Source organism: Arachis stenosperma, chromosome 4 (genome assembly GCF_014773155.1).
Source record: "Arachis stenosperma cultivar V10309 chromosome 4, arast.V10309.gnm1.PFL2, whole genome shotgun sequence".
Taxonomy (NCBI): domain Eukaryota; kingdom Viridiplantae; phylum Streptophyta; class Magnoliopsida; order Fabales; family Fabaceae; genus Arachis; species Arachis stenosperma.
This window is the reverse complement of record NC_080380.1, coordinates 129,916,438-129,937,484: the sequence shown is the minus strand read 5'-3', so window position 1 is coordinate 129,937,484 and position 21,047 is coordinate 129,916,438. Positions and strand designations below refer to the sequence as shown.

General features: G+C 31.8%; 2 protein-coding genes across 5 annotated transcripts; both read right to left on the bottom strand.

Annotated features, from left to right (window-relative positions):
• Positions 1-836: 836 nt before the first annotated feature.
• LOC130976756 (pentatricopeptide repeat-containing protein At1g56690, mitochondrial-like) lies at positions 837-6,997 on the bottom strand. Of its 3 annotated transcripts, XM_057901685.1 has the most exons (5): positions 6,744-6,997; positions 2,808-5,625; positions 2,598-2,724; positions 1,160-1,333; positions 837-1,044 (listed from the first exon to the last, which is right to left on the bottom strand). In XM_057901685.1, the coding sequence occupies exon 2, from the start codon at positions 5,119-5,121 to the stop codon at positions 2,959-2,961; it is 2,163 nt and encodes a 720-aa protein (XP_057757668.1). In that variant the 5' UTR covers positions 5,122-5,625; positions 6,744-6,997; the 3' UTR covers positions 837-1,044; positions 1,160-1,333; positions 2,598-2,724; positions 2,808-2,958. The 3 variants fall into 3 exon arrangements, with proteins under 3 accessions (XP_057757668.1, XP_057757666.1, XP_057757667.1); XM_057901683.1 differs by having other exon boundaries at positions 837-1,333; XM_057901684.1 differs by having other exon boundaries at positions 837-1,307.
• Positions 6,998-9,661: 2,664 nt separating this feature from the next.
• LOC130973816 (probable LRR receptor-like serine/threonine-protein kinase At1g06840) lies at positions 9,662-16,844 on the bottom strand. 2 transcript variants are annotated; one of them, XM_057898487.1, is made up of 21 exons: positions 16,597-16,844; positions 16,087-16,192; positions 15,785-15,935; positions 15,587-15,658; positions 15,385-15,456; positions 14,952-15,095; positions 14,782-14,853; positions 14,607-14,678; positions 14,425-14,499; positions 14,057-14,125; positions 13,877-13,945; positions 13,691-13,762; positions 13,429-13,515; positions 13,219-13,287; positions 12,586-13,094; positions 12,340-12,504; positions 11,966-12,249; positions 11,788-11,839; positions 11,448-11,701; positions 10,693-10,827; positions 9,662-10,417 (listed from the first exon to the last, which is right to left on the bottom strand). In XM_057898487.1, exons 2-21 carry the CDS (start codon positions 16,181-16,183, stop codon positions 10,058-10,060), a joined length of 2,880 nt encoding a protein of 959 aa, XP_057754470.1. In that variant the 5' UTR covers positions 16,184-16,192; positions 16,597-16,844; the 3' UTR covers positions 9,662-10,057. The 2 variants fall into 2 exon arrangements, with proteins under 2 accessions (XP_057754470.1, XP_057754471.1); XM_057898488.1 differs by lacking the exons at positions 15,587-15,658; positions 15,785-15,935; positions 16,087-16,192; positions 16,597-16,844 and having other exon boundaries at positions 15,317-15,456.
• Between the last annotated feature and the right edge of the window lie 4,203 nt (positions 16,845-21,047).

The window sequence follows — 21,047 nt, the reverse complement described above, 5'->3', positions numbered from 1 at the left end:
GAATGCACTAAAATTAGAGGTCCGATTTCATACATTTCTTTGTCCTTTAAATCTGACCATCCGATTTACTTAATAACAATTAAAAAAATTAATATCATGTTAAAAAAACACCAAGCATTCCAATAACAATGAGTAGCGCTCTATTTTCATCAATATATATATATATATAAAAGAAGCCTTAAAAAAGAACATCTTATCAAACGGGTAAAGAAAAACCTATAGCTATAAGCTCATGGGATAATTTATGTTGATATTTGTGGCTCAATCAAGTAAACATAATATAAAATTAATCCCAAGTTGTAGGAGGGCAAAGAAGTGCAGTAAGCAAATCATTCATTGAATCAATGCAAGCCGTCATATATACTGGACCTTGACTTTCTTCGTGTACTATGAATCACAGCGGTCGACTAAAGTCATGCAGACGTGTGTGAAACTGAAATGGTAACAATAGTTACCACTAATTTAATCAAATTCTTTCTTATCCTTATCTATTAATAACTTCGTGAATGAACATCCACTAGTTAAGTTGACCATTTTCCTTGAAAATAAAATCAAAATGAAATAAAGAAAAAAAATCCTCTTTCGTTTTAAGATGACACTGTTTTTTGTTAATTTTAGTATTTTAACTATTGATAAAAAAGATAAGCAAAATATAAAATCCCAATAAACATGAATTTATTCTTAATCCAAATAAACAATATAAAACATTTTACTCCATCATCCAATTACATCTTTTTTTTTTAGATGACTATTTACATTATCAATATAAAAAATAATTATTTATACTAATATAATATTACGTAATTAAATCCACGTGTAAAATTACATTACATGGATACAAAAATCAAATCTCATTAAAATTTGATAAGAATGAATAATTAAATGGATATTCTATTGAGAATATCACATAGTTACAATTTTTTTCAAGTCTATCCTAACATTCTGCCAATGGTTTTATCCTTAAAATAATTTACCCTTATCAAAAAGGAAGAAAATAAAACGAGTAGACGACAAAGCTACAGCAATGGCCCACACCCTACACATCTGAAGCACACATAAATTCAATTAGCATGTGTTGAAGTTTGAATAAATTCAATGCAAGACCTCAAAACTCAGCTACCTATTCCTATTTTCTAGATAACAACACAACAGATTTCACCTTAAACAATGGAGACATCCAACATAAAATCATAAAATATATTCCGAAAACCAAAAGGCATCTTGCTTCTTCTACTTTCTGCAATGGGAATGATGCCTCAGAGATGTCACTGCCTGAAGTGCTGAATTTTATGGTTTTCCCTCTGTCCCTTTTTTATTTCAGAAGACAAAGTCTCTGTGAGTTAAAACAACATTTCGTATGTAATTGTAACAATTTGGCAATTTTCATGGCAAAACAACTGCTTAATATAATAATGGAGTGTCAACTTATAATTAATTTTCTGGCACCAAGAAAAATTATAAAGAAAAATACTTTACAGAAAATCTCATAACCAATTCATTTTCTAGAAGCATAAAGATTTTTTAATTTCTGATCACTCTATCATGGTAGACACTCCCAAATTCTCTTTATTGACATGAAAACAACTGTTTCCAAAGTCAATCTCTTAATATAATCAGATGGTAAGCAATCATGTTAATGACACTGTCATACCAACATATGATTTCGCACATAAAAAGCTAAAATGGAAAACTAACTTCATGCCAAAGAACAGGCCATATTTACCTTACATAATTTTCTACAATGAAGTCCTAGGCTTTTATATGCACTAAAATATTTGCTTTAATCTAAGTTATTCCTTTATGATCATTTTGCAAGAGATTAATTGCAGCTTTCAGGACGAGTTCTTAGCCATTAGAATCACCTTAACAATCCAATGTGCTTTTCTTTTTTAAATGAACAATCCAATTTGTTAGTTATCTCTCAAGCAAAACTAAGAAGAAAAATAGACATAAAAGCCGTAGGTAGCTTGAAATGATGGTTTTTAAGAGTGGAAATAAGAACAGGACACAACCTCTTTCAATAAGAAATTAATTCAGTCTAATTGATATCACTGTAAAAAACCTTTATCTTATGTGGCTCAAGTACAAGAGAAAATAAGAAAGACTAGGGAAAACTACTTAACCTTTTCACTAAGACTATTTATGATCTCTTTATCCAAGGTATCAAGAGTAAACCACCATTTCGACACTTGAAATATTTTTGACACCATCATTTGATTAAATTTGTCAAACATTTTTTTTATCTTTCCAGGACTATTTTGTTGGAACTATAACTTTTCAAGTGACAAAATGCTGGTTTACCTGAATATCAATTTCTTATCCTTTACCTTCATGTTTTTTTTTTATTCTAGAAGGGAAGGGAAGAAAAAGTTTTGAATTAGAAAATGGATTAAGCTTTATATTTTAAGGCCTTCCCTTCTATCACTTTCCCTCCAAAACGTAGCTAGTACAAGATGAGTATCATCGGGGCTACTAAACAGTTAACTTGCAATGAATGTTTCCTGTATGATATAGGGTTCCATCCCCATCAGGAACTCCATAATCACAAGCCAGATCACCCAAAATATAGCAGTAAATGGGTAATAGCATACACATACCAGTAACAAACATCATGCATAACCTCTTTGAGCAGCTAAAATTATTGGTCCTCAGTATCAATGACCAATTTTTTGCAAGTGAACACTGTCATGCCATCCATTTTAATAGCAACACAAAGGCTTGGAGCTGCAAGAATATATAAGCATTAATTCCCTTTTTAACAAGAAATCATCAACAGAATATCCAGAAAGTAGCAATATAATACTCACCCCTATTGTGTTAAAGATGAGGTAAAGGCTTAAATGTACTAAGTAGCGAAGCTTCAGACCATCAAGAAAGCCCTCCAAAGAAAAAGCAGCCCTTGCTATTCCAATATACTCCTCAAGTTCAAGGCGATATGTAAAGATTTGTTTCCAGGAATCACCAATAATCCTTGCAAGAACAGTAACCATCCTTAAAATGGTGAAATCTATTAGCATCCCTCAAAATAATTTCTCTTCCAGTGACTTTAGAAATCAATTTGATTGCAGAATGGCAATCGCCACAAACCCGCAAATTTTTTATGACTCTAATTGGCATCCCATTAGGCACTTTTAGGAGACCATATGCTACAGCTAGTTTTTCACTATGATAACCCAAGCTATGTGTCTTCTCTTCCTCATCCACATCATGTAGCACAAAGCTACCATCCGGACAGTACCCGGCTTCCCTTAACAATCCACCTAACTTCTCCAACATTTTCATAATAACTGGCTGCTCGGGGTGGCCCTTGCTGTCTCCTCCTGTGAACATATGTACCTTCTTCTCCACCTCAATCCAACTGCAGCCAGGCAATTTGATAACACTCCTGGCTTTTATTTTTCCCCTAAGGACTTCAACATCCCTCCATCTTCCTTTGGTGGCATACATATGCGAGAGCAGGACATAAGGCCCAGCATTTTTGGGCTCTAGCTGAGCAAGCTTCTCCACTGCAACTTCAGCCAAATCCAGCTTCATGTGGGTTCTGCATGCACCTAACAATGAACCCCAAACAATAGCATCTGGTTCCATTGGCATCTTTTCTATTAGTTTCATTGCTTCATTTAACTTGCCTGCTCGACCCAGCAAATCAACCATGCAAGCATAGTGTTCGATTCCTGGTTCCACTTGATATTTGTATTTCATTGACTCAAAAAATTCAATCCCTTGATCCACCATGCCACTGTAGCTACAAGCTGTAAGAACTCCAACAAAGGTAACATCATCTGGTGGAACTCCCAAGAAGCACATGTCACGGAAGACATCTAAAGCTTCCTCTGCCAAACCATGCTGGGAATAACCTGTGATCATAGAATTCCACATAACTACATCTTTCAAAGGAAATCTGTCAAAAATCTGTTTTCCTTTCACAAGATCACCACACTTAACATACATTGTGATCAACACTGAGGCAACATACAAATCTTGATCAAACTTGGATCTCACCAACTGGGCATGGACCTGTCTCCCATGATCAAGACTTGCTAGGCTGGTACACACAGAAAGAACACTGATTAATGAGGGAAAATTCAATGCGACACCTTCTCTCTGCATCCTACCAAACAAATCTAATGCTTCTAACTCATACCCTTTCCTTTCATAAACCTTGATCATGGCACTCCAAGTCCCCTCATCCCTCTCCTTCATTTGCTCAAACACACATCTTGCCTTATCCAGATCCCCATCAAGTCCAAATCCCAAGATCATCTCATTACATGCAATAACAGGCTTCCCCGGCATTGCCTTGAAAATCTCACAAGCCTCCCTCATCCTCCCACTCCTAGTATACCCCATCAGCATTGCTGTCCAAGACACCTCATTCCTCTCGGGCATCACCTCAAACAATTTCCTTGCAACATCCACACGCCCATTTCTCGCATACCCGGCAACCATGCTAGTCCAAGTCACCACATTCCTCTTCGGCATCTCATCAAACAATGCCCTCGCTTCATCCAGACGCCCCTCTTCACAGTATCCACCAACCATAATCGTATATGCCACAACATCCTTAACGGGCATCATATCAAACATGTCACGTGCATCCTCAAAACGCCCACTCTGCAACAACCCACCAAGCATCACAGTCCAAGACACCACATTCTTATCTGGCATCTGCCAAAACAATGCTTCAGCCTCTTCAAGCATACCCATTTGAACATAACCACGGACCATCGAAGTCCACGAAACCACATTCCGGTCTGGCATTGTGTCAAAAACTCTCCTGGATTCAACAATCATCCTGTTCTTTATGAACCCGGAAATTAAGGTGTTAAAGGACACAGTGTTCCGTTGGGGCATTTGGTCGAACAGTTGGAGGGCCAAGTGGGGTTGGCGGGTTTGGAAGTAACCGGATATGAGGGCGTTCCAGGAAGCAGTGGTTCGTTGAGGTTGGGGAATTTGGTCGAACACCTTGTGGGCGTGGGAGATTTGACCGGTGCGTGCGAAGTGGGAGATGAGGTTGGTGGTGGCGGTGCAGTGTGTTCTAACGAGTTGCATGATGATGGTGGTGAAGAAGAAGCGTGGTCGATAACGTGAGGTTGCATGACGAAGAGTGTGAGTCAACATAACTTCATCCAAATTTGTTGTCAAATTTATTTATGATCGCTATGCTTGTGAAGACATTCTTATTGTCAAGGTTGCGAGAATCGAGGGAGGAAGGAAGGTGTCACCGAGGCGAATACTCCACAGCCGAGCAGAGAGAGACGTCGCAGTGAGAGAGAGAGAGACAGAGTGAGCTCGAAGAGGGACGGTGAGGAGAAGCGAGCAGACCTTCCACGGGCGACGACGGCACCCACGGTCTATCCCCGCCGGCGGTGACAGCACCCTCTACCGGAGGAGAAGAGTTCGGCAATGGTGGGGGCTGCTGCCTTCGGCGATGGTAAGGGCTGTGTAATGAGTTTTGAACTTTTGATGATGATGATGAGTGGGTTTAGAGTTAGAGGAAGGGGAGCAGCCGACCAGGGGAGCGTGTTTTAGGTTTTGAGAACCGGACTGGTCATCAAACCGTTCTAATTATTACTTTACTAATTTACTGGTCCAACCAATCCAACCGTGATTCAACCAAAAAAACTGTTTTAAAATAAAATAATAAATAAATTATAAATAAACATTTTAAAATATAATTATAGAATAATATAAATCTTAAAATATCTTACAAATTTAAAATACTACAAGAATTTCAAATTTATTGGCATTTCAAGATTTAAGGATTTATATACAAGACAAGAAGACTAAAATGCCATAAGCATTCTCATACACAGGTGGATAGCAATTAAAATAACAATAGCTGATAAACTCGGCTTATATGGCACATCACCTAGGTTGAAACCACAACATGATTTTAGTATGTGAACGTTATGAATAAGTTATACATAACCAATTAATCTCAATTGGAAAATGCTCCAAATCCTATAAACAAACAAACAACTCTACCACAGTCAACAAGAGGTAAAAAAGAAAAGACAATCAACATATATCACACATTCATTTGTACAACAATTAAAAAGTAGAGACAGGTACTACAGAAACAAATTGAAAGCTTGCTGATAAACAAACATGAAATATAAATCAACAAATTCATTGAATTTAGATGATAAACATAACAACTACCTAAGTGAAAAATTAATTTAGATTCATACCATGAAATAGGAATAAATTATTATAAAAAAACAAACACTTAAAAAATGAGGCCAATAAAAACCATTCCTAAAACATGAAGCTGTGAAAAAAACAAGTATGCAGCAACATAAAACCTCAGCACAAACAACACGGTATAAGTTATCAACAGGCACAAAATCATATCTAAACAGTAGCAGCATTCAGCAACAAAGAACAAACATTTAAAAGGTGACACTAAGTTATTCATCAACAACACCATATCTAAACTCAACAATCACCATTCAGCAATTACAAAACACTGAAAACAGCAGTACATTATAAAACACTAAAACAGCAACACCAGTACATTATCGAACAGCAACACCATTCAGTAAGGCAGTGATAATACTAAATTAAATATTAAACACTAAATGAAATTTTAGAAATTAAACAGAGCATTAGCAAGGCAGAAGAAGAACATTAGCAACAATATTTGAGCAAAAATTTCAGAAATTAAAAGGAAGAAGAAGAACCAAGCATTCAGTAACTAGAGCAAAATTAAAAGGAAGAAGCAAAGCACGACCACTCACCTTCGACGAAGACACGGACGGCAACCGACGAGAGACGAGACGACGGCGACAGGTGAGATTATAGCAAACAGCGAGCTGCTCCAACCTCCAAGCCACGAAGAGAGAAGCCAGTGGACGACGGGCCGAGCTACCTGGGTTCTGGAGCCGAGGAAGAGGAAGAAGCGGAGACAACGAGAACGGAGAACCTGGGGCGGCGGCGGTAAGGAACCTGAGGAAGAAGCGGCTAGGATTTTGCTCCAAGCTGGGGGGTTTCACGAATGATGGGGAAGGGGGGGGGGGGTTCACATTTCGGTTTTTTTTTGTTTCACACAAAATGGCATCGTTTTCATAGAACCGGTTGGTTATCGATTCGGTCTAACTGACCAATTTCTAGCCGATTCAGCGGTTATTAACAGTAGATCGGACCATTTTTATTGCTGATTTCCGGTAGAATCGGTTCGACCGGTCAGTCCAGTCCGATTTTTAGAATTTTGGTTTTTTGTTAAAAAAATTTTTTCCTTTAATTTAGTAAAAATTTTAAAGATACACCTTTATTTTATTTTATTTTTATTTTATTGTAAAATTTTTTTTATCTTGTTAAATATGTTTCTAGTAATTAATTTTTCAAAAAAATTTAGGATTAATTTAATAATAATTTTTAATACAAGTAAATCAAACATAATTTTTATGTATTTTTATTGTATTAGTTTAAATTTTTTTAAAATTTAGCTGTTGAGAATATATTTAATGTAAATCGAAAATTTTTTGGACGAAAATGAAACAAAATAAAATTTATAAATATTTTTAAAATTGTTGCTAAACTTCAAGGGTAAAAAATAGAATTTAATTTTGATGTACTAACGTACATAATCGTGCAATGACCATCGTTCTTTTAGATAATCATTCACGCGATCAACATAAAAAAATAGTTATTTTTTGCTAATATAATATTATGTCATTATGTGATTAAATATACGTGTAAACGATTTTACACAAACAATGCATTATAATTAAATTCTAAACAATATACATTTTTTTATTAGAAATTTAAAATACCAAAAATCTTTAAAGAACAATCTGTCGATTCAATTGGTTTACCAATTAATTATTAGTTTGATCGGTTTTTTTATTAGTTTTTATTAGATAATTTTATGCTCTAATTAAACGGATCAATTTTATTGTGTTTTTAGAGTCATACCTTTTTTTTTTTAAAAAAAATAGGGAGAATCAAACTTGCAAAAGACTGCCAATTCAGTCATACCTTATTTTATTCAAATTTGTTTTGGTCATTAGGTATGTGAAATGAATTATAGAATTTTTCAATAACTATTGCAAATTATATATGTAAATTTTGTACACCAAAAAATGAAAAAAAAAAAAGGCTTTTAATAGTTAAATATGCATAAGATAATTACAGTAATTTTAAATGAAACTTTTTGTCTACCTTAAATCACCTAGTTAAAATAGAAAAAATAGAGATTTTATATGAAATTCAAAAGATAAATTAAATAGATATAGAATATTAGAATTTAAATTCTTAATATGAATTAACATGCTCTATCATATATCTTTGAGAAAAAATTTTAAACGACACTTGATAATTATTTTGAACGAGATTCTCAATAAAAAAGTATTTTTTTAATTTCTGATCTTTATTTTTATGAGACTGATTAGTCCTTCTATCAATATTTTCTCTGTATATTAATGGAATAAACTTACATAGCATGTTAAACTGTTGATTTATCCATTAAAAACCAATTAGGATTGACAAATTCTTTTTTATTGTGAGTATTGTTATCTTTTTTTTCTTTATGATTGAAAATTTAAAACAACCAAGCAAAAAAGGAAAACAAAATCCTAAGGGACTAAGAAGGCGGCAATCCTTCTGAATACTCATCTTAAACTCCTTCTAAGACACTGGAAGCTCTACATGCTGCGAATGCGATCTCAACGTCGTCTTTATCATGGTGTTCGTCACTGTGTTTGCATATCGCAGGATCAAGCGAAAATCAACGCGCCACTTCCAAATCTTTTAAGAATAATTGTCAAGGCCGTTTAGTTTTTTATTTTTTTTATTATCTTTTTCAAATACATTAGCTAAATTTACTGTGTAAAACTAAGAAATATTAGTGATTTTAAATTTTTTTTATTTATAATAATTAAATAGAGAATATATTAGTGATTAACATGTCACATAAGTATGTTCTGAAAAGAAATCATTGGCAGAAAAGCTAACCAGTCTCACCAAGTTAAATATTAAAGACCAAAAAGGGTAATTTTTTTTTATTGAAGGCCTCGTAATCCTTCGAAAAAATTATCAGGGTCGAGATGAGTATTCACTCTATATCTTTTTATATAATTAGAGAATTTACTATGAGAAATTGTGAAATTATACTAAATTAACTACATAAATATTGTTCTTTGTAATATTATAAATGTGACTATATAGTAGATAGTTGCTATTTCATATTGTTCTTACAAAAGTAAATTTAGTATTGACATCACAATTTTATAAAAAGATTTGAAAACGTAAATGTCATTAGTTCATATAACACTATTTGATCTATCTTTTTTTATTATAATAGATGTTAAACTTGTGATTACATAAAAGAATTTTGCTAAAGACACTTTTTAAAAATAAAAAAGTGAAAAGGCTTTACTAAATTGATAAAAAATAAAAATTTCAATGGTTAAGATGCGCATAAATTTACTTTTTTCTGTTTTCCTATGAAATTTATCTATTTTGAATTCTTAACAAGTTTAATTATAGCCAATGAGTAATAGCTCAAATGGCATAGTCTCCCCATACTCAATTAAGAGGTTGCGGGTTCGAGTCTCCTATCTTTGGTAAAAAAAAAAAAAAAAAACAAGTTTAATTATAATACTGGTTAACTAAACCTAATCATTAATTAGGTCTAAATATATTAACTTCCAACAAATAGAAAAAATGTAAGAATAGTATTATTTTTTTGAATTCCATTTTCCACCAATGGTATTTGATTACATGTGTATACTGTATATAGTGTAGAATGTACAAACTCCCCCATGAGGAGTTCAGAAAATAGCTACATTATACATCCCTACTAAACTTCCTACCTCCTACCATCATCGCATATATAACAATGTTAGCATTAAAAATGATGCTCAATTACCATAGTTACAACTTTTTTTTTTGTAAAATGTGTGTAGGGCTATCTACAATATTATGACACCACTCGAAAAATGTTATTTGTACACAGAAGATCGAGTCGACTCATATCTCATCTACCATCTATTAAAGGAAAAACAGATGGGAATGAGATGTGAGTCGACAATGTACACACGACACCCTCGCATCACCGGGGAACAATGGTGGGAACCACACCACTGACAAGGTCACTTCCTGAAACATAAGAAGACGTGTGTTGTTCCTCCCTAGTTACATTTGATGCTGATGATGAAGATTGTGCCATTTTGCCAGAACTATCAGAGGTTATATCAGAGATTGAGAAACTTGTCTCAGTCTCTGGCAGCATTCCAATGATGTCTTCAAGTTCCCTAACAACGTCCAACATTGATGGCCTTTGCTCTGGATTGTCTTGGCAGCAACTCAGGGCAAGACTTAGGAACTTGTCTATACAATCTGATGGATAGAACCCTCCCATGTTGCTGTCTATGATGGAATCTATTGTGTCAGATTGGCGAGCCACATTAACCTGTCAACATAATGTTTCGTATTATTTTTGAGAAGGTGGAGACCTGATGCAGTTGTCTTCATATGAAGTCGATAGTTGAGAATCTCGAATTTTTGAGAAATATTTCTTGAACTGAGCAAACATACTACTTATCCATTAAGATCGTTATGTTCAAATAATATTAATCTTCAAATATATCAAAGTAGTATTATGCTTCTGGATTCATAATGTAAAAAAGTGACTTAATTTTAGCAATGCTTTTTAAGGGTTGCAAAAATTGTTAATTGAAGAATTACCTCGCGGGCAATGTTTTTCCCGTGTGATATTGGTTTCATGCCGGTTATAAGTTCGAGGAACACTATCCCAAGGCTATAGACATCACATTTGTCAGTCAACTTATGTGTCAACAAGTATTCTGGGTCCAGATAACCCTGCAGCCAAGTATAAAGGTCAGAGATTCTATTGCTTTCAAGAGTGCTAGAAATTTCATGTCATGGAAGAATAATTCACTAATGTATAATATTTTTAGTTCTCATATACGCTGTTTCGCTATCAGATGTGATATGAAATCTATCCAATTGAAGAGGAGAGCTGTCAGATTGGTTGGAGCATGAGATTATTATCACAAGTATGTTTAAGCTCCATGATAGAGATATTGTATTAGTTACTAGTTAGTGATTAGTTGAGATCCTTGGTACTAATTAGAATAGATGTGATTAGGTATTAGTTAATTATTCTACTATTTTATAAGCTATAGTACTGTAAAGATGAAAACATCAAGTCAACTAGTGTAGCTTTAATACGAAATTTTAGATTAACCAACTATTACTTGATCACATGTATTCTAACTAATTACAAATACTATCTAAACTAATCACTAAGGCAAGCATATCTATCACTATCAATGTGTCGAAACCCTCTTTCTCTTCATACTTCCTATGTTTCCCTACACTTATTTACTTGGTCTTAAGATGATTTGTAAGCATTGCAAATAAAGCCTTATGGTTTTTGCAACTACAAAAAATTGGAAATTTGAAATTGTCAAACGTACCGGTGTACCCTTCACAACGGTTGACACATATCTAGGGACGGTTCCTTCTTCCTCAAGGAATGGCGCAAGCCGCGACAGTCCAAAATCGGCCACTTTAGCAGTGAACTTAGAGTCCAAAAGTATGTTGCTTGCTTTGATATCTCTGTGGAATATGGGAGGGTTGGCCTCTGTATGCAGATAAAGTATCCCTTTAGCTGCACCCATCGCAATTCTCAGCCTCATAACAAAACTCAGGCATCCCCTCCTCTTTTTGCCTGTTACATCATTGCATTGTTCATTAACATAGATCACATCTTACATATATGGAGAAGAAGAAAGGTTAAATTCGACAATTTCTTACCAGAGATCCAGTCCCTTAGGGTGCCATTGGGCATGAATTCATAAACCAGCATCTGAACAAACAGAAAAAATAAACATGAGAATAATATTATACTTTGGTAATGTTCACTCTGTATATTTATGCAGATCAAACTCTTCATTAAACTAGTTTAAGGAAGCCAAGTGCAGCCATAATATACCTGCTCCCCTTCTTCATTACAATATCCGATCAGTTGGACAAGATTTCGATGATGTATCCTTGATAATAGCTCAATCTCAGTCAAAAACTCCTTCTGACCTTGTAAGGAACCTTCTTCGGCTCGCTTTATGGCTACAAATGTTTCATCAGATAAAATGCCCTTGTATACATTCCCATAACCTCCTTCGCCAACTTTAGTCGAGATGTCGAATTTGTCGGTAGCATGAGACAACTCTTTGAAAGTAAATGCTTTGACACCATCTATTTTGATGGATACATTTGTGGCTGCAAAACCGAAAGAGAAAGAAGTATTTGAATATCTTTTTTCAGAGATAAATATAACACTATATCAGCAGAAACATTTAGAATACTTACACACTCGCTTCCTCGAAAGCTTGCTCTGGTATTGGATATGTTTTCTAGTGATCAGGATATAGATCAATGCAGATATTGCCAAAACACAAGCAACACCTGCTACAATAGCAGCAACTAATACACCAGTTTTAGTTTTACTCCTCCCTGATTCAGAGCCACCCGTAACTATAGAAGAAAAATGGAAGTTAAGAGAAACTCAACAAAGTTATGCAATTCTTAATAGCTAAGGTCCATCAAGAGACTCACGATTCGCATAAGGTCCATCAAGAGTTAAGTTCATGAGTTCATATGGTCCGAAAAAATCAGTTCGAGGAAATTTCCATGATGTGAATATGCCTGTAATGCGACGGACCTCACTCTCATTGAACACATGGGAACCATTTTGTTTGTATGAAGGAAAGATTTTCAAGTACATTCTAAGACGAGGTCCCTCTTCCCAAGCATAAGAATCAATTGATAACTGATAGAGGTCTAAGTCTAAGGAATCAGTTATATATGACTCAAAAGAAGTAATATAGGGAGGAAAGTAAGAAAAGCTTGGACTTTTCAATCTGTATCCAATTTTCAAAGGTGCTGCACAAAAGCAAGGAAGTGGGGAAGACGGGACGTATTGGAAGAAACTATCTGATGGACAGGCTTGAGGTGGACATTTGAGTTTTGATTGCAAGGCTATGGTTGCTACTTTTCCTTCACTTCCACAATATTGAACAATATTATGAATGTTAGAATTCTTGCAGATAGGATTGCCGGAAAGCCTTCAAAGGAAAAAAGAAAGTAGTTATAAGAAATTTATGATCAAAACATAATGGTGCTAACATGAATTAAACAACAGAAGGAGAATTCAGTTATTGATTATTGGAACATATTCTATGATAATACCTCAAGGTAACGTTTGCCGGGGTAGTTGAATTTCCAAGAATGTCTGAAAGGGAGTTGTTACTGAGATCACTGCATAGATAAGGCAAATATAATGGCACCACTTAGGAAACTATACAAAAGAAATTCATTCCATCATCTTAATAAATTCTCAAAACAGATCAGTTTGAAATAGAGAATCAATGTTGTTATAGATTGAAGTGGAGCAGATACATTTTAAGTTTAGCACTTGCAGTTAAGGAGATGTTCTGCCATATTCCAGCAGGGATGGATCCAGACAACATATTGTTCTGAAGTGACCTGTGATAAACCACAGAAGCGAAACATCAAACTAATCTGCAAAGAATTGCATTTGTACAAGTGTCTCACTAGAGTCTATATCGCAACTCGCTTCTCCTAAACAGTTTTTATTCAAGAAATCCAAGATGGTGTTATATAATAATCACATATAATAGGTTGATGAGTATCTTCTTACAGTTCCTGAAGAAGAGGCAGGTTTGAGAAGTTTCGAGGAATAGATCCATTGAGATTGTTATTGGCCAGATTGCTGCAACAGCAAGAGCATTACTACATCAGACTCATGTTGATCATCGCTAGCATGAAAATAAACGAACATTGTTATATATACAAAATATATAAATAAAATTGGCTATTTACATACATGGTTGTCATATTGTCTGAAAGTTTATTTGTTGGCAAGTGTCCTGTAAGATGATTCCAGCTAAGATCTCTACAACATGAACCAACAACCACAAATTAGAGGGTAGCCATAAAAAGGAGAAGAAAATTATTTCAATGTCACTAGTCACAATGCAAAATCACCAGAGATAGCTAAACATACAAATAGCTAAGATTTGCTATTGGGCTGAAATCAGGAACAGTTCCTTGTAGATTGCAGTTTCTCAGACTCCTGCCAAGCCAAAGAGTAAACATTAGCCCCGAAAAATAAATAAATAAAAATAAAAATTGTTCTTATGTTCTTGAATGCTAAGCTTGTGACTTAATATCCTGCTTGAGCTTGAGCTAGGAGCCCAAAGCATGTGATTTTTTACATACTTCCAAGTTCCAAAACTTCACATGAAAGCTCTTTGGCGATTAAGCATAAAGATTCAAAAACTCCCCATCTTTTACCACAAATTATATTTAAGAATGATACTATCAAAGGTAGGATATCAGACATTCGGATTGCATGGTTAAAATAATACTTACAGTTTTACAAGCCTGGATAAGTTTGCATAGGTAGAAGGAATTCCATTCCCACTGAAATTATTGTTATCAAGTTGGCTGCAAGGGAAATCAAATAGATGCATATTAACTTCTATAATACACTAAGATGAAAAAGTTGATAACTGCTTCAAATAAAAAAGAAAATATATGGAAGTAGGACATACAGTATTCGCAACCCTTGGAGCATGGAGTATTCTGGTGGAAGATAACCAGATAAGTTGTTGTTGTCCACAAGCCTTTAAAAGTCATTTCAACAAAACAGGCACAGTTAAAACTTGAAAACAATTAATCAGTCCAGAAGGCATCTCAGGAAGCAAAATAAAGAGCTTAAATACTCACAAGTGGATAAGATTAGGCAGCTTCGAAAGTTCGGGTGGAAGTTGACCACTAAATGAGTTGTTGTTCATGTGGCTGCAGGGAATATGCAAACAAATCAGATAAGGTGATAAATAAGAAATCCAGCTTCAAGTTCAGTTGGTTGTGCATATGGGCCATCAGGATTCACTCACAGGTGTTTAACATTGGTCATGTTGGCAAATGACACTGGGATTGGACCCGACAATTGGTTTTCGTCGACTTGGAATCTGTTTAATTTTGTAAGGTTGCCGAGCTCATCCGGTAAGCTACCGGATAAATTATTTCCATTCAGAAGCCTGAAAGTACAAAGCATCATATATATATATAATTTCACCCAACTCCATAAACCTTGCTTCTAAACTCAGCCAACTAGATTACTCCATACATGTCTATTTATAACGACATCAGGACCAGCAGAAGTCCAAATTTAATTCTGGTTATACACATAGGCAATCATGATTGATCTTTTGAAACAAATCTCAGACAATATCAACAAGGATGACAGATAGAACAACACCTTTGAAAAAAGAGAACTTGATGAGGATCAATTATAATAATTTCATCTTCTTTGGTATAGGTTCTTACAAGAGTTTCAGTGTTGCAATATTCCCAATCTCCTTTGGTATTGTGCCTGTCAGCTTATTCCACATGAAATCCCTTCAATTCAAGCACAAAATAATAACAGATATTAGCATGACATAACATAACATATTACTAGAAAGCCCCTCTAAAGCTTTTGCTCTCTTTTGTTTTCCAGAGAATTAATTCATAAAATTTCACAACTCACAGGATCTCCAGCTGAGACAGCTGACCAAGTTCAGGTGCTAGAGTTCCCGAAAGATTCGCAGTCATCAAGTACCTTTCAGTACAATTGTCATAAGAGAATACTAATTACAATTTATAAATCCCTGGAATATTAATTCTGTGCCATATAAAACAAGACAACTTTGGAGAAAGAAAAAGTAGAACGATAGAGAGGCCATACAACTCCTGGACATGGAAGTAACCGTCATCCCCAACCTTATCGAAACACCAAACTCCAGTCCAGTTTGATCTACAGGGGTCACCCTTATTCCAGCTCTTTAGTTTGTTCATGGGATCAATCAAACTTTTCTTTATCCCTTTCAGTGCATTTACTACAAATAGAACATAGACATAATATTTAAAGGTTTTAGAAACTTCACATGACAAGTCAAATTGATATTAATTATATGCATGTAGCACACTTTCCAAAATCATATATCAATTAGACTTTTAAGGCATTTTTTTCTCCTTCTACAAACTCACCTTCTGAAGGATCTGTTGGCTGTGATGCTGCTATTGAGATGAATAAACAGAACAAAACAGCCAAGGCATATCCATGTGTTCTTCTCAGAGCCGGCATCACAGTATCCTACAAAGAAATCAAATGGAAAAAAGGATAACATATCACCATACATTCAGACAATTCAGCAAACACATTATAGGCATAAAATGAAACTTCTTGCACATAAAGTTAAAACCAACAAAAACATGAAAATAACTATAATGTCCCTTTTGATCTTGTCATTTTCCAGTGCAAAATCAACCAAATCACAAAAGTAAGAACAACCAAGATGAAAACAAGACACATACAATAATAGCTTGTGTTGATTCTTCCTATGGATGGAAAACTTAGAATAGACGTTCTAAGGTGGCAAAGCTTATATTCACCTAACTTTCTCAGATAACTCAAAACAGTAATCAACTCAAATATGAAAAATAAAAAAAAATCATATCAATTATCAAATGAGTTAGTAAATTAAATTCCATACATACCCCAAAAGAGAGAGAGCTAGATAGAAAGAAATTCTTAGTTGAGAAGTTGAAGTTGGTATGATTGAAATAATAATGACTGAGATTGAAATGAACAGTAGTGAAAGAAATCCCTTGAAATCAATCAATCAAAGATCCAAAGTCAAAACTCAGAAAGAAAAAAAAAGAATTCTCCGTGGGGAACTTGTTATCATCTTAATATAAATCATTTAAGTCCTTATTCTTCATCATCACCACTGATATCATATGATAATAATAATGATGTTAATGAATGAATATTCTAAAATTGCTTAGACATTATTATTATTTTAGTTTAACTAGTAATATAAATTAATTATATTTATTAAATTGAGAAAAATCTTTCTCTGAAATGGAACTGTCATCATGGTTGGCTCATCCACTTTCTCAATAGTCAAAAGCTCACCAAATCTGAACACGCTAATATTATAATATTATTTTAATTTTAATTTTTATTATATATTAATAGAATAGAATATAATAAATAGCAAAATGTGTGCACCAACTTTCTCATTTCAATGTAAGACACCAGCCACCATTCTTTTTCAATCAATGCATGCACCGCCACCCACACACGTAAAAGCAAAGTTATTAGTAGTGTTTGGTAATTTTGTGTATAATATAATGTTACTTTTCTATATATAATATTATTTGATATAAAAATTACGCATATGTTTGGTTTATATTTTTTTAATATTTTGTACAAAATAATGAAATAAAAAATAAAATTATATTATTTTGATTTTGTAAGAATAAAAAGTTTTTGAAAACAGAAAATGTTAATTTTTAATGTCTTAAAATCTTAAAATAATTTATCTACTTAATCTACTAAAACTGAATTTTTTTTAATTAATTAAAGTAAAGTGTCAATAATTCATAAATTTTTTTCTCCCAAATAAATTTACTATAATTATATTACAATTAGCATTTAATAAATAATGCATGACTATACTAATTTAAGAAAATATATTCACTATAATTATATCAAATTAATATTCAATACATTATGAAACTAATTATCAATCATCAATATTTTTAATTCTCATTCATTATGTAATAATTTTATTAGTGACAAGTTGTTACATTAATAGTAACCCATTTATCTTATTATTATTATTATTATTATTATTATTATTATTATTATTATTATTATTATTATTATTATTATTATTATTATATATCAATAATTAAATGCTAAAATAATTAATGGTGACCTATTTCTAAAACTGAATTTTTTCCTAACTAATAAAGGTGATGTGCATGTCAATTCCTCATAAAAGCACAATTTTCTCTTCTAAATTTATTTTTAAAAAATATCTTTATTATAATTATATTACAATTAGCATTTAATGAATAATACATTATTATACTAATTTAAGAAAATAATTTTATTATAATTATATAAAATCAATATTTAATGCATTATCAATTAATAAAAGTGAGGTGTCAATTCCTCATGAATTCATTTTTCCTCCAAACTGAAAGCATTATTCTCTCTTCAAAATTTATTTTAGCAAAAATATATTTATTATAATTATATTACAATTATCATTTAATGAATAATGCATGATTATACTAATTTAGAAAAATATCTTTATTATAATTATATAAAATCAATATTTAAGCATTATTAAACTAATTATCAATCGAATATATTTTTATTCAATTTAATTATATTGATACAATTCTAATTCTCATTCATTATGTAATAATTTTATTAGTGACAAGTTGTTACGTTAATCGTAATCCATTTATAATAATAATAATAATAATAATAGATATCAATAATTAAATACTAAAATAATTGCCAAACATGGTCTTCCTAACTTCCAATTAGTTAACAATTTTAATTTTAGTTGCTATGTTTTATTTTCTGCATGATTATATTAATTGTCAATAATTTTTTTATAATTATACATCAAATTAGCATTTAATACATAATTATGTTAATTCTCGATAATTTTAATTTTTAATTATTATAATATAATTCTAAATTAATCGTAATTTTCATCAAGTTGATTTTAATATCTACCTTAAAAAATTAAAACAACAATCTATGATTTTAATTATGATAAAGATGTATATGATATGATAATGGCTTATTCAATCAAGGCAAATATATAATGTATAACGTAAATAATAAAAATTAACTTAATAATAATTAATTTATATAATTATTTTTGTTCTAATAAAGACTATATTATATAGTATTTTTTTGTGGTTTGTGAGCCTAGATATAAGAGTAGAATAAAAATATATTTTTCATTTTTCATCGAAATTGATCATTTTAAGGTATAATTTATAAAATTTTATATTATTTTTTATATACTCATTCTATTATATTATTCTTTTGATAATTTAATGATTGATTGATTGTTCTTATTCCAGCTTATTCTTTTCATCTAATATTTTAGTGCGATTGTCTTTTGCCGTAATCATTTACAATGTACCACATCAATCAAATACCATCTCAAGTTGTATTCACTAATTCGGGTTCTAATAATATGGATGTAAGCGTCTAACGAATGGACAATAAACTCTATTTTACTGAAAGATGGTTGGATCTACTCACATATTATGACCAGTCTAATGAAATATGGGTAAAGTTAGTTTTCTTGGAAAGAGCTCGAATTTTTATTAAGGAATTGTTTTCATGGAGTTTTATAGGTCAAGTTCAAGTTCCATCCCCTCCATGCTTTCTACGTCTGTCCAGAAATTTTGGAAGTGGAGCACATAATGAGATTGAATTTTCTCAATTTAAGTTCAATTTTGGTAAATTTGTATCAAATTCAGAGATGCAATTTCAACAATTGGTAATATATTCAAATTTTCTTATTTTAAGCTTTTCGTAATTAAAATAATTTTATAACATATTGTGAATTTTTTTTTTTAGAAATTATTGGCCTTCTTTTGCATCAATGCAATGCCATTATATTGAGGAGAATAAAGGTCAGTTTAGTTTCTCAGTGTAATAATTCTATACATTGCCGTATTGTATGAATAGCGGATGATGAAACTTATTTAACAAAGCACGAATTTTAAATGTTTAAACTTATAATGTTGTTTCAGTTGGTTGTCATCGTTACGAGAATGACTCTAATTTATACGTGTCTAAGGACTAGAATAAATTAAATATTACTTAAATAATTTAGTTCTGATATTGATATTTGATTAAATTAATTTTAGATTAATTTAAATTTAAATTTTTACCTCAATTTATATATTACAACTATTCTTCTTTAATATGTTATTTTTAAATTTTTGAATATAAAATTTCTTTTGTTTTGATTTTTAAATTATTTTTATTTACTCTCAATGCGTACAAAATACGCTTTTCTTATCTAATTTCACAGCATGTGCCTAAAGAATTGTTGTACCTACTAATTTAGCTAATAATAAATTAATAATACATAAAATCATATTTTGGAAATTAATAATTTTTATTCAAATAGAAAAACCCTAATAAAATTAACTTGAGAAGAAGACAAGAAGTCTAAGCTGGGAAGAAAAAACATACAGGATGGATAACCATTTCTTATTGCAGCTTTGTGGCAGAGGAGATAATTTATTGTGTCGTAAAAAAATCTAATCAAATTGGCACAAGTTCAATAAAAAACTAATAACGTGTGTATTATGTTTTTCTTTTTTTTTTGTTATATAAATTTTTGTTAAAAATTATAAAAATTTATCAATACAGCATATATATTTTTATACATAATACATAAATTTTTGTTATAAATATATTTTATTAATTAAATGAATAAATATTTTAAATATATAATTTTTCAAAAAATTTTTATTTTGTACCAAATTTTTTGTGCTAAGTGTGTATTTTATTATTTGGATTTTAATATTTTAGGTATATATATAGTCACTCAGAAATTTTTATACTGTACACAAATTTTTTATACTATGTATTAAAATTTAATTTGTGTTTAATAGTTTATTGAACATATATAAGATAAAAAAAGACGATAATAATAATAAATTGATGATGATAGTGATAATAACAAAAGAGGATAAAAAAAATAAAAAAATAAAAAAATAAACAAAACTTGATTAAATATAGTTTAAAAATCACTTGGCCTTCTAGTTTTATTTTATCCCATAATTGTAAAAAAAAATTAAAAAATAACAATACAATTTGATAGTGTTTAGCTAAAACGTTCGCAATATTTATTGTATTAATAATAATATAATGGTAGCAGTAGCACACGTAAATAAAAACATGTAGAATGTGTTAGTCACTTACTATTATTGGACTCACTTTTAGTTAGTTAATTAAAATGTTTAGTTACCAACTTGTGCATTGAGGTTCTCAAGACATCTATCTTCATTATATATTTTTTTAATTTTTTTGGATGTCTTTCTCAAGGCATGTATGGGGTATTGACTAATTAATTAATTAATTAATTAATTAATTATGTTGTATAATA